The sequence below is a fragment of the Marmota flaviventris genome, chromosome 20, assembly GCF_047511675.1.
Source record: "Marmota flaviventris isolate mMarFla1 chromosome 20, mMarFla1.hap1, whole genome shotgun sequence".
Lineage (NCBI taxonomy): Eukaryota > Metazoa > Chordata > Mammalia > Rodentia > Sciuridae > Marmota > Marmota flaviventris.
The window spans coordinates 19,643,792-19,660,105 of NC_092517.1; the positions used below are offsets into that span (position 1 = coordinate 19,643,792).

Here is a 16,314-nt window from a genome sequence, read left to right on the forward strand (position 1 = left end):
GCAGCGCTCCACTCCCAGCACCCCGACCCCGCCCCCAACACTCCGACTCCGCTCCCAGAGCCGCTCTTTCCCTCAGAAGCGCTCCGCCCCCAACACTCCGACTCCGCCCCCAGCGCCGCTCTTTCCCTCAGAAGCGCTCCACACCCAGCTCCCCGACTCCGCCCCCTTCCGACTCTATCCCCAGCGCCGCTCTTTCGCTCAGCAGCGCTCCACCCCCCCCAGCACCCGACTCCGCCCCCTTCCGACTTCGTCCCCAGCGCCCGAGTTTCCCTCAGCAGCGCTCCGCCCCCAGCACCCGACTCCGCCCCCAGCGCCCGCTTTTGCCCCCAGCGGCGCTTAGCACCCGACTCCGCCCCCTTCCGACTCCGCTCCCAGCGCCGCTCTTTCCCTCAGCAGAACTCCGCCCCCAACACTCCGACTCCGCCCCCAGCGCCGCTCTTTCCCTCAGCAGCGCTCCATCCACCAGCACCCCGACTCCGCCCCCTTCCGACTTCGTCCCCAGCGCCCGAGTTTCCCTCAGCAGCGCTCCGCCCCCAGCACCCCGACTCCGCCCCCTTCAGACTCCACCCCCAGCGCCCGCTCTTTCCCTCCGGCAGCGCTCAGCACCCCGACTCCGCCCCCTTCCGACTCCGCCCCCCAGCGCCACTCTTTCCCTCAGCAGCGCTCCGCCCCCAGCACTCCGACTCCGCCCCCAGCGCCGCTCTTTCCCTCAGCAGCGCTTCTCCCCCAGCACCCGCATGACTCCGCCTTCGGTACCCTCCTGACTCCGCCCACAGCATCCCGACCCCGCCCTTAGAACGACGTCCCGGAAGTCCGCCCGCTCCTCCCCGTAGCCACGATGAGTCCCGCCCACCAGGCAGGCCCCGCCCACATCCTGCTCGCGGCCTCGCCCCCAGCCCCAGGGGGAGCCCAGGGCCGCCATCCCCTGCACCCGCCACTCCCTGTCCGCCAGTCCCGACCCCAGGTCCTCCGCCCAGCCTCCCTCTCCCCCGGGCCTCCGCCAGCCTGCTCGGGCTCCCCTACCCACTGGCCTCCCAGCCCCGGGCAGGAGGGGGCCTGTGTGCCCAGCCCTGGATCCCAAGGGCCTTCTGCACAGTGGGTCCCCGCGGAAGGGGACAGCCAGACCCGCTGTCCTAGTGACAGGCAGACAGCGCAGAAGGGCAGGGCTGGCCTGGGGACCGGGGATCCCAGAGAAATGTGACCCAAGCTTCTGTAAGAAGACCCCTCAAGGGCTTCCCAGCTGCAAGGGACAGGGACCCAGTTCAAGGACACCGCCACCAGCCCAGGACCCCAGCCACCCCGTCCCCTGCAGCCTTCCTGGGGGGTGCAGAGCAGGCAAAGGCCAAGCCCAGGGAGGAGGCCGAGGGTTGTTTGTTCTGAGACGTTGAAGTCCCCTCCCTGAGAATCAGCCAATAGGTCCAGACGGAAGACCCCAGAGTCACTGGAAAGCCATCTGAGGTCCTCACTCGGGGACCTCAGGTGGGAGAGGGGAACTAGAGCTTCAGGAAGTGGCCTCCATTCCAAATAGGAGGCTGAGGGCATGGGAGGGAAGGTTTTGGCACCTGCTGGGGTGGCCCTGGGAGGTGGGGCACAGCTCCCACCCCAAGTGGAGTGGAAGATCAGGAGCCAGGAGGAGGGAGGCATGGGTGGCAGAGGAGGGACAGAGGGTGGGCAGTGGTTAGCTGGATCCTACCTTGCCCTGACCTAGAATTGTTGGGGGACGGGAAAGGAGCGCCCTGATCTGGGTGTGGTGACACACATCTGTAATCCCTACTGCTGGGGAGGCTGAGGCAGGAGGATCGAAAGTTGGAGGCCAGCCTCAGCAATTTAGAGAGACCCTAAACCACTCAATGAGACCCTGTCTCTAAATAAAATGTAAAAAGGGCTGGGGACAGGGCTCAGGGGTTAACTTAATCCCTGGTACCAAAAATTTTTTAAAAAAAGAAAAAATTGAACACTTTTAAAGCTAGTAAGCAGGTGTGGAGGTGAGAGGGCTAAGTAAATGATGACTATTGGCGTCACTGTCACATGCTGGAACCATCTCAGCTAATAAATGGGGCCTGTAACCACAATGGTACGTGGATCACAACTCCCCCAAGTGGTCACAGGGACGATTGTGCCAGAAAATCGGTCATTATTTTCTGATTTTCTGCAGTCACCATTATTAAAGATAAAGAGCCTATCACAATATCGCCCAGATTTCATTTCTGTGGCCAGGGCCAGATCTATGGGACTTTCATTAGAAATAAAAATGAAAAAATTCCACAAAGACCACCAGACACCAGACCTGATGTACAGTGTCATCAGCACAAGAAATTTGATTTTTTTTCTTATTTTTGTTTGGTACAAGGGCTTGAACCCAGGGGGTGCCTAACCCCTGAGCCCCGTCCCCAGCCCTTTTTCTATTTTATTTAGAGACAGGATCTCGCTGAGTTGCTGAGGGCCTTGCTAAGTGGCTGAGGCTGGCCTCCAACTTGCGATCCTCCTGCCTCAGCCTCCCGAGCTGCTGGGATCACAGGCGTGCGCCACCGCACCTGGCGACTCTTAAAGCCATGGGAGGGAGACTGTTTTAGACTCCCAGGAGAATTGGGAGGGGTGAGGGAAAAGGAGGAAAAAAAGATGGAAATGTGTCTATGGAAAAATTACCTTTTTTTGCAACCACAGATTGGGCCAAAACTAACATAGAACACCAACAGGATCTTATTAACCAAACAAAAGCTGCCCAGACTGGTTCTGTCCCCTGAACAAGGAGTTGGGCCAAGATGACCACACCTACCTAGTCAGCTGCCCAATGTCCTGGAAGGCTTGGATAGGAGCCCTTTGGGGACCTTCCTCTGCTCCCAGGGTGACCAAGGGCTTCACATGTCTCATTGTAGAGGCCTGTTCCACCTGCACCCCAGGAAGCCTGAAAAGGACCCAAGGAGGAGATGAGGGGCTTAGTCTACCAAAAGCCTAGAACACTTGGCTTTCAGGATGGGCTTGCTCCAGGCGCACCCTCTTCCCAGGTGTTGGAATTCCCTGCTGTCCTCCCCCTAAATGCAGGAAGGAGCGCCGTGGCCTGGCTGTGCCCCTTGGGGGACAAACTCCTACCTGGGCCCAGGCTCACCCAGGCCCTGGGCCCAGCCCCCCCATCCCAGGGGCTCAGACATAGGTCAATTGGTTCTCAGGCCATCTGAAGCCTCTGTCCAGACCGCAGGATGGCCAAGACCCCGGGACAAACTTTGAGACAGCAGGAGCACTCCTGGACTCAGAGTCGAGGCCCAGAGGGACTCAGCGTGCTCACGCCTCAGCCCCCAACTCCAGCCAAGCCTGGGCTGCTGCTGGGCCCAGAGTCTCCCAGGGCTGCCAAGGCTCCAGCCCTCACCTCCCCCTTCCCTGTTCACATCTCTAGGGCTGCTCTGTTCCCTGCAGCCTTGGGCTTCCACCAGGAGTCAGCACCAGCCACCAGCCAGGCCCTGCTGTCCCCTGACACAGCCACCTGCAGCCACATGGGGCTCTGCCATGGCCAACCCAGGGGGCCGCCCTGCAGGGTCCCCTGTGGCCTGGGCTGGGCTGTTTCCGAGCCGGGAGCTGCCGCCCCAGAGCGCCCCCTGCAGGCCGCACAGTCCCTCAGTGACTCTGGCCTCGCAGGTTCTTTCCTGTGGAGTGTCATTCCTGTCACTTAGTTGTCACCTCAGGGAACAAACGGCAGGCACAGAGCTTCCCCTTTCTTATAAAAATCTTTAATAAAAATAGTTGTGTGCAGAACAGGTTAGAAAACAGAAGTGACAAGTTCAGTGGTCTTGTCCCCTGGGCGGGAGACGGGAAGCAGGCTGGGGTAGTCAGAGCCAGCGCAGGGCCCAGGGGAACAGGGCCACTCTGGCTGGCGGCCCATGGGGGAGGGTTCAGGGTCAACCCAGCATCTCATTTTTCTAGAAAAAAAAAATCACACTTTTTTTTGGTGTGTGTGGTTCCAGGGAATGAACCAGTGACATTCTACCACTGAGCCACATCCCCGTGCTGCTTAGTTTTTATGGAAAGGTAGGATCTCATGAAGTGGCTGAGGCTGGCCTCCAACTTGCGATCCTCCTGCCTCAGCCTCCCAAGCTGCTGGGATCACGGCATGGGCCACTGTGCTGGCTCCTTTTACACACTTTGGAGCAGCAGCCGGCAAGGCCCTCCCCTGGGGTTAGCCCAGGAGACCAGGCAAGAGATGAAGGATGAGAAGGGAGCAGGGCCTCGCAGCACCACCTGTTGGCACGCAGGGTGGCTGCAGGGGCGCCAGACATCGAGCCCACCTTCCAGGCTCCTGGGAGGGCACCAGCCTGGCCTAATATCCCAGAAGCCTTCTGGCCTCCTCACTCTGGGCCTGCAGGGTCTCGCTTGCGTACTTCTGCAGCAACTCCATCTTCTTCCTTCGCACGAGCGCCTCTTCGATCTGTGGATGTCAAAAGTAGAGGGCTAACTCTTTATATTTGGGAGGTGGGGGGGGGACCAGGGACGGAACCCAGGGGCCCTCGACCCCTGAGCCCTGTCCCCAACCCCATCTTGTATTTTGTTTACAGACAGAGTCTCACTGAGTTGCTTAGCACCTAAATTGTTGAGGCTGGCCTCCAATTTGCGATCCTCCTGCCTCAGCCTCCAGAGGCGCTGGGATGACAGGTGGGTGCTGCCAGCAGGACTCACTCTTTATCTAGGGAGCAGGGCCTCGCAGAGGCAGAACCCAGCGAGGAGGGAGTCCCTGTGGGAGACGTCCACAGAGGATGGGGGACTCAAGGGGGGCTTCTCGCTCCCATTGGAAACATTCGACTAAAAGAATGTGTTTGAGGCTAAGGCTGCAGGATCTCTGGGTTCCAGGCCCTTCCATGAGCATGACAGCGAGCGCCCTGGAGAGGAAGGACCCCGCAGACCCCCCTGGGGTACTCTGTAGAGCCTGCTCTGGTGATCCAGGGACCCCAACAGCACCCACTCTGTGCCGCCCAAAGCCCCATCCTACCTCCTGTTGGGATGGCACTGGGACGTGTGCGATGAACTTCTGCTGCCCGTCCTCGCCTGTCCACTCCTGGCTGCCTTCCTCATCCGACTAGAGACAGGAAGCACAAGACCGTCAGCATGACCCGCCCCGGGAAGGTCAGCATCTCAATAAAACGCACCGCGACACAGCTGTTGGCCAAGGAACCAGGGAGCCCGGATGCTTACGCCAGACACACTAGATCCATGCTGGGGTCGGAACCCAGGGGCGCTTGACTCCTGAGCCCTGTCCCCCTCTTTTTTACTTTTTAGCTTGAGACAGGGTCTCACTAAGTAGCTTAGAGATTATTGTGCTGCTGAGGCTGGCCTCCAACTTGTGATCCTCCTGCCTCGGCCTCCACAATCCCTTTATTTTATTTATTTTTCTGTGGTGCAGAGGATTGAACCCAGGGCCTTGCACATGCTAGGCGAGCGCTCTACCACTGAGCCACCAACCCAGCCCAATTTTTTTTTTTTTTAATTTAAAAATGTACCTTACAAAGAAAAAAAGATCAACTCAGAGGCTGCCTAGGAGTCAGTCACTAATAACTAAGGAAATAACGGAGACTCGGAAGGGTGGCCACCCAGCCTCCGAGTGGGGAACTGCATTAGCAATGAGTGTGACTCAAACATGGGCTATAGGGGCCGGGCACGGGAGCACACGCCTGTAATCCCAGGAACTGGGGAGGCTAAGGCTGGAGGATCTCAAGGTGGAGGCCAGCCTCAGCAACTTAGTGAGATCCTGTCTCAAAAGTGAAAGAAAAAAGTTTTTAATTATTTTTTTAGTTGGAGACACAAGAGATTTATTTTATTTATTTTACGGGGTGCTGAGGATCGAACCCAGGGCCTCACACGTGCCAGGCAAGTGCTCTACCCCTGAGCCCCAGCCCTTTTTATTTTTAGAATTTAGACGAGGTCTTGGGCTGGGGCTCAGGAGGCTGAGGCAGGAGGATTGCAAGGTGGAAGCCAGCCTCAGCAATTTAGTGAGGCCCTGAGCCACTCAGGGAGACCCTGGCTCTAAATGCAGTGAGCCACACTCCTGACTTGTGCGTGCACTTTTCCGTACTGTGCCGAGACCTTGACCTTGACCTTGACTCAGACACATCTCCAGGGCCCAGCTGAAGGGGCAGGCTCTCTGAGGTGGCACTCAGCACGACTCCACAGACAGACATTCTGGTTCCATAAAGGCTCCAGCTTTTAGTTTTGGCCCCAAATGACAAAATGACAGAGGATGAGAGATTTTCAGGGTTTGCTGAGGTGAGAGACGGTGGGTGGGCAGGTGGCTTCAAAGACACCCAGGGCTGAGGGTCTCTGTGGAAAACCCACTTGTGTCTTTTTTCTTCTCTTGGTCCCAGGGATGGAACCCAGGGGCGCTTACCCACGGAGCCCCGTCCCCAGCCCTTTTTATGTTTTATTTAGAGACCAGGCTTTGCTTCGTTGCCGAGGCTGGCCTCCAACTTGCGATCCTCCTGCCTCAGCCTCCAGAGCCCCTAGAATGACATTCAAGCTCCACTGTCCCCAGCTGAAAGGCCCATCTTTAAGAGGGAAGGAGGTCATCCCTGGAGTCCCCAGGGCCATGCTGTCTGGAACCCCCTTGTGATGCTCAGGTGACCAACACCGTGCAGGTGAGGCAGCTGGCCTCGACCCCTGACCCCTGGTTTCTGGACAGAGCTTCTCCCGCCTCTGAGAGCAGAGGACAGTGAGCACCCAGGCCAGTACCTCCTCCTCGGTGACGGCGTAGATGTTGACCTCCTCCTCCTCCTCTTCCTCCTCCTCCTTCTCCCCTCTGGCCAGTCGGGCTTCTCTGTCGGCCTTCCATTTCTCCACCAGCTCAGCTCTGACTGCAGACAAGGAGGAGCGGGCGCTGTTCATTCTCATCTCAACAGCTCCCACCAGCGACAGGAACAGACGAAGGTGCCCCTCGGGAAAGGGTCACCTCATTCTGCCCTGGAGGGAGGGGACCGCACTGGCCGGCACCATCTGACTATTTATTTATAGTTTTTTAAAAACTTGTTCTCCTTAGCTCCCCGTGACAGCAGCGTGCATCCTGCCATGTCCCACCTACACGGGGTGTGACGTCCCACTCCTGTGGCTAGACCTGCTGTGGGGTGTCCCTGGTTGTGGGTTCCTCTGGGAACATGGGAAAGGGACGCCCATTCACTCCCCTGTCTCTCCCAGTCCCCTCCCCTCCCTTCCCTCCACTCCCCTGCGTCTCATCCAGTGAACTGCTATCCACCCCCTTATTGTGAGTCAGCGTTCCCATATCAGAGAGGACATTCAGCCTTTGGTTTTTTGGGGACTGGCTGATTTCACTCAGCGTGATGTCTCCAGCTCCATCCATTTACCAGCAAATGCCATCATTACATCCTTCTTTAAGGCTGCGTAATATTCCACTGTGTATATGGACCACAGTTTCTTTATTCTTCTGCTGAAGGACATCTAGGCTGGTTCCATAGCTTAGCTACTGTGAATTGAGCTGCTATAAACATCGATGTGACTGTGTCCCTGTCGTGTGCTGATTTTAAGTCCTTTGAATTTAAACCAAGGAGTGGGACCGCTGGGTCACAAGGTGGCCCATTCCCAGTTTTCTGACGAATCTCCACCCTGCTCTCCACAGTGGTCGCACCAATCTGCAGTCCCAGCAGCCATGAGTGAGTGGACCTTCTTCCCACGTCCTCACCCACATGGACTGTCCCTTATTGACGACTGCCTGCCATTCTGACCAACGTCTGACTCTGAGTCACTGTAAGGAACCCTGCGTGTTATTCAGGGCTGGAGCCAGGCCTCTCCCGCTGGGCTACACCCTGGCCCTCGCTTCAAGATGAGTTCTGAAACAGGGTCTGGCTACATCTCCTTTTGGAGAAAATTCCTTTCGGGCATAAGGCTCTATTTAAAACCCCACTTTCAGCCAGGACAGTGGCCCACACCTGTCATCCCAGCAGCTGGGGAGGCTGAGGCAGGAGGATCGCAAATTGGAGGCCAGCCTCAACTACTCACAGCAAGGCCCTAAGCAACTCAGCGAGACCCTGTCTCTAAACAGAATAGAAAAAGGGCTGGGGACGGGGCTCAGGGGTTAAGTGTCCCTGGGTTCGTCCCTGGCGCCAAAAAGAAATAAATACACCACGTTCTGAAAGCAGAGACCGGACCCAGAGGCCACCCAGAGAGCAGTGGGGCTCACTCACGTTTCTTCTCATACTCTTGCTCCAGGGGCACGATGACACCGTCGTCTTCATCCAGGTAACCGTAGTATTCAAAGTCAATGGCCTTCATGAGCTCGGCCCGCGTCTTTCTGGGAGGAGGAAGAGCTACCAGAAACAGAGGGCCTCAGGTGAGCGCGCAGGTGACAGTCCCCTGAGCCTTTGTCACACACAACGCTGCACAGCCACACCGCACGTGTGGTCAGGAGGACACCAGGGAACAGGCATCCCCTACACCGTTCACGTAGTGGAGGGACCTCATAGGGGTGTGACCCTTTTGGAAATCAGTGCTTTGGTCCCATCAATGAGTTTCTAACAGGAATCCAGGCTGGGCCACGCTTGAAATCCCAGCAGCCGGGGAGGCTGAGGCAGGAGGATCGCAAGGTGGAGGCCAGCCTCAGCCACTGAGCAAGGCCCTGAGCAACTCAGCGAGACCCTGTCTCTAAATAAAATAGAAAAAGGGCTGGGGACGGGGCTCAGGGGTCTATATGTTTATTTAATACTTTTTTAGCTGCAAATGGGCCTTTATTTAATTTATTTATATAAAGTGCTGAGACTCGAACTCAGGGCCTCACGCATGCCAGGCAAGTGCTCTACCCCTGAGCCCCAGCTCCTGGCCCCAATATGTAAATTTAATAAATAGAATTATATTTTTTTAAAAAAGGGAGAATAAAACAACCAGAAAACAACACAGGACAATGTCAACAGCACAGAGAACACTGGTCCCATTCTTTTTTGCTTCTCACATTTCTTTTTTTGGAACAAAGTGTTTATTTAGACGACTTTTCTAAGAAGCAAAATTAAAATACACTTCAGCTCCAGGCCAGCATTTTCAAATTACAGTTCTGAAAGGCCCAGGTTTGGCTACAATTCCCCACGGCTGTGGTGGGAAGAAAAAAGACAGAACTGGAATTCAGAAGGAAACAGCCTCACTCTCCTCGATTTTTTCAAAATATGATTTATCACTATTATTATCATTTATATTATTCATTATTTTGGTACTAGGGACTAAGCCAACGGGTGCTCTACCGCTGAGCCCCATCCCATTTTTTTTTTATTTTGAGACAGAGTCTTGCTAAGTGGCGGAGGCTGGCCTCCACCTTGTGATCCTCCTGCCTCGGCCTCCCGATTCACTGGGATGACAGGTGCACAACCCCGTGCTCAGCTTTCTTCCATTTATACAAGTTAGGGTTTGGCACAAGATTTTTATTTGTTTATCAGTTATGATTTTTTTCAACTGCAACGTGAACATGACTCAATAACTTCAGAACCTGCCTCTATCACTTTGGGGAACCCCACATCCAGATGGACGATCGAGCCTCTACAGAGAGGGTAGAATTCCGCACCAGCCAATCCTGGGCTCGCTTTCCAGCCCCAATTTTGTGCCCTAGACCTGTGATTTCAGCCTATTATATATGTTATATATTAATGTTCATATTTTCTCATTTGAAATCTGGGAAAAATAATTTCCTATACAACAGGGATGTTGTGCAAGCTAACACATAATACGGAAGATCACCTTACATGTAACGTAGCACATATAGCATAGAGCCAGGTGTAGTGGGGCATGTCTGTCATCCCAGCAGTAGGGAGGCTGAGGCAGGAGGATTGAAGGTGGGAGGCCAGCCTCAAAAATTTAGCGAGGCCCTAAATAACTGAATGAGACCCTGTCTCTAAATAAAATACAAAAAGGGCTGGGGATGGGGCTCAGTGCCCCTGGGTTCAATTCCTGATACCAAAAAACAACGAAACCATACACCTTATCTACTGTGATGAACAACAACATCTGGAGGCTAAAAATTTGACAAATACGAGTTACTTACGTTCTTTTTCAAACAGCTCTCTAACTCCAGGCAAATCTTTTGCTGCTCCGAAGTACTTGTAACCTCGGTTTCCTGGGACTTCTTTCCCTTCATGATCCAGCATTTTAGGGCCTACTTTCTTACAGGAAGGGAAAAAGGACAAACAGATCTGATTTCTACACTTACTATTTCCATGTCTATAAATATATTTTAAGATACCCATGGGGCTGGGGCTCAGGGGTAGAGCGCTCGCCTGGCACATCTGAGGCCCTGGGTTTGATCCTCAGCACCACGTAATAAAAAAAAAAAAAATAAAGATATTGTGCCTATCGACAGCTAAAAAGTAAACATTAAAAAAAAAAGGGTGATGATAATTTTTAAAAAATAATAATAAGGCTAAATTCAGTGGTACACATTCATGATCCCAGCAACTCAGGAGGCCGAGAAGGATGTCATCAAGTTCAAGACCAGTGTGGGTAACTTAGCAAGACCCTTCCTCAAAATATAAAAAAAATAGGGGCTGGGGTTGTGGCTCAGTGGTAGAGCGCTCGCCTAGCACATGTGAGGCACTAGGTTCGATCCTCAGCACCATATAAAAATGAAATAAAGATATTTAAATATAAATAAATAAATAAAAATTTGTAGATATATATATTGTCTGGCGCTGGGGTGCACACCTGTCATCCCAGCAGCTTTGGAGGCTGAGACAGGAGGATCACAAGTTGGAGGCCAGCCTCAGCATCTTAGTGAGGCTCTAAGCCACTCAGTGAGACCCTGTCTCTAAATAAAAAGTATTCAAAAGGCTGGGGAACAGGGCTCAACCCCCAGTTGAGAGGGAGATAATCTGAGTAATGATGGTGACCAAAAAAACCCTCCTGGTAATAGAACAGGAGAGGGGGCTGGCAGAACTGTGAGGCCACCTGCCTGGCCTGGCCCCGCCCACCAGTCTGGCCTGGCCCCGCCCACCGGCCTGGCCGGGCCCCGCCCACCGGCCTGGCCGGGCCCCGCCCACCGGCCTATCCCATCACCTACCTGGCCCCACCCAGTGCCCTAGCCCCGCCCACAAGCCTGGCCCCACCCCCAGCCTGGCCCCGCCTACCAACTTGCCCTCCCACCAGCCTGGACCCACTCACCATCATGGCCCCGCCCATCAGCATAGCCCCACCCACAGCACAGCCCCGCCCACCAGCACGCCCCGCCCCTGGGGGCTGTGGTGCACTTACTCCATAATCAGGTCCGCCCAACTCCTTGATGCGCACCTCCCAGTGTCCCTTCTCCCTCAGCAGCTTATTGATCTCGTCATTCAGGTCGCGAATTCGGAATTCACCTAAACCAGCTGGAGAAACGCGCCTGTCAATAGGGTTCTCCCAAATGCCACAGGGACAACCCACCCATACAAACGAAGGGCTACGGTTATCAAGGGCTCCCACTAATTTTTTTTTTGGGAGGGGTACCAGGATTGAACCCAGGGGCCTGAACCCCGGAGCCCCATCCCCAGCCCTACTTTGTGTTTTATTTAGAGACAGGGTCTCCCTGAGTGGCTTAGGGCCTCGCTGTTGCTGAGGCTGGCTTTGAACTCACGATCCTCCTGCCTCAGCCTCCTGAGCTGGTGGGATTAGGTGTGTGCCACCATGCCCAGATGAGTTCCCACTAATGTAAGAGAAAACAAAAATCCTTAAAAAAAAAAAAAAAAACCAACTTTATTCTGATTAGCAACCCAAGACATCCTATAACCTAAAAACCTGTAGTTCCATTTTATATAATTACTAAAATAACAAGCTATTAGCTGGGCATGGGGCAAACACAGTAATCTCAGGGGCTCAGGAGGCTGAGGCAGGAGGATCACAAGTTGGAGGCCAGCCTCAGCCACTTAGCAAGGCCCTCAGCAACTCAGCGAGACCCTGTCTCTAAATAAAATCTAAAAAGGGCTGGGGACGGGGCTCATGGGTTAAGCGTCCCTGATTTCAATTCCTGACACCCCAAAATAAAAGAAAATAAATGACAAGGTAGCTTACCATTCTGAATCTGAGCCACTTTTTTGGAGATCTCTCCAATGATCTGTGGGGGGAAAAAAAAAAAGAACAAATAAAGTAGTACGTTCATGATGTTTGAATACACCGAAAAACACTGGAGAACTGTAATTCAAAATTACTCATTAAAAATACTTAGAAGATCAGGGAGCTAGGGCTGAGTGGCAGAGCGCTTGCCTCGCATGCGTGAGGCCCTGGGTTCGATCCTCAGCACCATATTAAAATAAATAAATAAAATAAAGGTGTTGTGGCCACAGAAAAATAAAGAAAGATATTATGTCCATCTACAACTAAAAAAATTTAAAAAAAAATACTTAAAATCATCCCTCCACCCTGTGTCCTATGCACGCATGTATCTGTATGTGTCCAACTATCTTCCCACCAAGCAGCATTGATGGCTGAGTCCCAGGCACTGTGCTAGGTTCACATGACACAGCCGAGGACCTGGCCCCGCCCACATACCTGGCCCCGCCCACCGGCCTATCCCACCAGCAGCCTGGCCCCACCCACTGGCCTGGCCCCGCCCACCGGCCTATCCCACCAGCAGCCTGGCCCCACCCACTGACCTGGCCCCGCCCACCGGCCTATCCCACCACCAGTCTGGCCCCGCCCATCAGCCTGGCCCCACCCACTGGCCTGGCCCCACCCCATCAGAGACTGATTTCAGAGTCACCCAGAAAGTACCTGTCGCCTCCATTTCTCAGCTTTGGGCAGCTCTGTACATTCTGAGGCAAGGAAGGGTCTTCTTTCCTGTGGAGAAACAAAATAACACGTGTGGCCACTGGTCACAAACTCAGGTGGCCTTCACAGCGGATTCCCGACTACAGCCTAAAATGTCTGATGGTCGAAACACACAGGGCAGTGTCAGTCCCAGAAGAGTCTCATCCAGCTTCAAATCTCACCCTGCAACAACTTCTCAGGAACCAAATATCAAAGCAAGGTGTGGTGGTGCACACCTGTTGTCCCAGTGGCTTGGGAGGCTGAGGCAGGAGGATCGCAAGGTGGAGGCCAGCCTCAGCCACTTGGCAAGGCCCTGAGCAATTCAGTGAGACCCTGTCTCTAAATAAAATCTAAAAAGGGCTGAGGACGGGGCTCAGGGGTTGGGCACCCCAGGGTTCAATCCCTGGTTATCCAAAAAAAAAAAAAAATAGAGAAAAAAATATTCAATTCAATGTTATCTAGTACAGTCAAACACCACAACAGATGTCCAGCGGTAAGAGAGATGGCTAAATAAAGCATCCATCCTGTGGCAGTTCCACCACCTTAACATGTGACAGCTAAGAAAGAAAAACTAAAATTACAGTATTTGCAGGTAAATGGATGGAGCTGGAGACTATCACGCTAAGTGAAATAAGCCAGTCCCCCAAAACCAAAGGCCGGATGTCCTCTCTGATGTGCGGATGCTGACCCACAATAAGGGGAGGGCGGGTGGCAATTCACTGGAGAAAATGGAAAATCAAGGAGACAGATGATCACGCTGTCTCAGGTAGAGTGGGGAACATCTGGAATTCAAGTACACAGATTTATTTTATTATTATTATTATTTTTTTTTGCAGTATGAGGGGTAGAATCCAGGAGCACTTTACCACTGAACTTCATCCCCAGACTTTTCAGGATGTCTCAAAACATATTTTTTATTTTATTTATTTATTTTGAGATGGGCTCTCTCTCTCTCTCTCAGTTGCAGAGGCTGGCCTCGAAATTTGTGATCCTCCTGCCTCAGCCTCCCAAATTGCCAAGATTACACACGTGGGCCAGGGCACCTAGCTCAAGTGTATAGACTCTTTTTCGCGCATCAGCCAAGTGCAGGCAGGAAGATCTGGAGTTCAAAGTCCGCCTAGGAAGGAGTTTCCCTGCATCTGGTCTTGAGGTATGTTTAGCAGAAAATGAGGAAGATTGACACCGACCTTCACTTTTCCCTCTTCCAATTGAGCTTGGCGAAATCGGGCTAAGGCCGTCCTAGGAAGGATAAAAAAACACTGCATTAGGTCCTGCTCGCGGATCTCCTCCCAACCAAGACACTGGCTGGGGGACAAGGACCACACTTGGTGTCAATCATAGAAACTGCAATTCAGAAACCACACAGTAGGTAAGGATTTCCAATGTTCAAAGACTGGGTAATAGAAGGTCATTTATATGACTGAACCTCCAATGTTTATTTTACTATTTCTTCTTCTTTTTTTTTTAATATTTGTTTTTTAGTTGTAGGTGGACACAATATTTTATTTTTATGAGGTGCTGAGGATCGAACCCAGTGCCTCACACATGCTAGGCAAGCGCTCTACCACTGAGCCCCGTCCCCAGCCCTTTTTTCTATTTTATTTAGAGACAGGGTCTCGCTGAGTTGCTTAGGGCCTCACTAAGTGGCTGAGGCTGGCCTCCACCTTGCGATCCTCCTGCCTCAGCCTCCTGAGCCACTGGGATCACAAGCCTGCGTCACCGTGCCTAGCTGTCTATTTGACTTCCACTGCACAGAAGGACTGTGGGAAACTCTAGTTCACAGCCCACTGTGATAAACGACATCCAGATGTTAACAGAGTAACATCTCAGGGTGTCCTAGTGGTCAATCTCGCACTATCCAGAGATGAACAAATATTCAGCCAGTGTAGATTCTGGAAGCTGCCAGAATTTACTAGAGGAGTCAATTTTTCAGCTGAAAATGGAATGACGGCTGGGGCTGTAGCTGAGTGGTAGTTACTTGGAGAGGGAGCCTAGCATGTGTGAGGTACTGGCTTTGCTTCCCAGCAGCCTACATCAAATAAATAAAGGTACACCGACAACTAAAAAAAAAAAAAAAAAAACTCCTTTAAAAATAATAATAATAAAAAGAATTAATACTTACATGGCCTTCTCTGCATTTCGAGCCTAGAAAAAGACAAGAAAAAAATATAAAAAATATGTTTAAAATACTTCTCTGCATTTATTTTATTTATTTATTTATTTTTTTACAGTACTGGGCTTCACCCCTGAGCCCCATCCCCAGCCCTTTTTCTATTTTATTTAGAGACAGGGTCTCGCTGAGTTGCTTTAGGGCCTTGCTAAGTGGCTGAGGCTGGCCTCCAATTTGCGATCCTCCTGACTCAGTCTCCGAAGCGGTTGGAGATATAGGTGCCACGGGGCCCAGCCTGTGTTTATTTTTTATGCATCTATTTTGATTTAAATAACTCAGTTTGATATACATACATACTTCTATGGCTATGAACATGCTTGCAAGTATTAAATAAATATTCTTCTCTGTGCACATAGAGGTAAACACTTATCCAACAAGGTTATTTTTGTAGAGGAGGTCATCCGGGTCTCAGTCTACCACCCATCAACTTAGAGACACCCCGAAACCTGGGATCCACTTGGTGCAAAGTCGCCTAAGTAAATTACAGACTAGTAAAAATCTCACCAAATAAAAATTCAGGAACTAAATATTACAGTAACCAAGCCTCTTAGCACCAGCACTCTGTGCACTTGCAATGTTGACACACTGTAATGTTCCTGGAACCAAAGAGCCGGCATCCCCGGCGCCGTGGGGCACGCCTGTCATCCCAGCAGCTCGGGAGGCTGAGGCAGGAGGATCGCGAGGTGGAGGCCAGCCTCAGCCACTGAGCGAGGCCCTGAGCAACTCAGAGAGATATTGACCCAAAAAGAGCTGGGGATGTGGCTCAGTGGTTAAGAGCCCGTGGGTTCAATAATAGGTAACAAAAAAATTTTTTTAAAAAAGACACCCCCCGAGGTGGCCTCCGTTTTCTCTCCCAGCCTCCACCAGCTACAGGAGGCAGGAGGAGGAGAGTCCCGGGTTACGCCTAAGGAGCCTGAAACCCACGCAAATGTGCACGGCCGAACTCCGACGCCGGGAGCCCTCGCGACCTGCCGCTGGTCCCCTCCGTCCCCGTCCACCCACCCACCCGACTCACCATGGCGAGGGTGAGGCCGCCGCCCTGGGGCCGCGCGGCCCCGGCCCACCTCGCTTCACAACCGGCTACGAGGCCGCCCCTCGCGGGAACTGAAAATTCTAAGTGCCGACAGACACGGAGCTTTCTGTCGGAAGAATAAAGGAAAAGGGCCGGAAGTAAACGTGAGCTTGAAGGACCGGAAGTGAAGCACAGGAAGTCAATGAGAGCCGAGGGAGGAGGAAAATAACGTAGGAACGCTCTTGGGCGGGTGGGTGGCCTTCCCACGAGCGTAAGACGCAAAATAGCGCGAGTACGTGGGGAGGGGCGGTGGAGACAGGGGCGTCGGTAAAATTACGCCTGCGCAGTGCAACGGGGGTGTTTGGGCGGCCGGGTTTTCTTCTCGCGAGGACAA

General features: G+C 52.9%; 1 protein-coding gene across 1 annotated transcript; it reads right to left on the reverse strand.

The window, feature by feature from the left end:
* Positions 1-3,700: 3,700 nt before the first annotated feature.
* Positions 3,701-16,114, reverse strand: Isy1 (ISY1 splicing factor homolog). Its single transcript, XM_027954435.3, has 11 exons — positions 15,924-16,114; positions 14,861-14,883; positions 13,926-13,977; positions 12,703-12,768; positions 12,004-12,046; positions 11,212-11,324; positions 10,010-10,127; positions 8,172-8,294; positions 6,709-6,830; positions 4,976-5,062; positions 3,701-4,417 (listed from the first exon to the last, which is right to left on the reverse strand). Exons 1-11 carry the CDS (start codon positions 15,924-15,926, stop codon positions 4,310-4,312), a joined length of 858 nt encoding a protein of 285 aa, XP_027810236.2. The 5' UTR covers positions 15,927-16,114; the 3' UTR covers positions 3,701-4,309.
* Between the last annotated feature and the right edge of the window lie 200 nt (positions 16,115-16,314).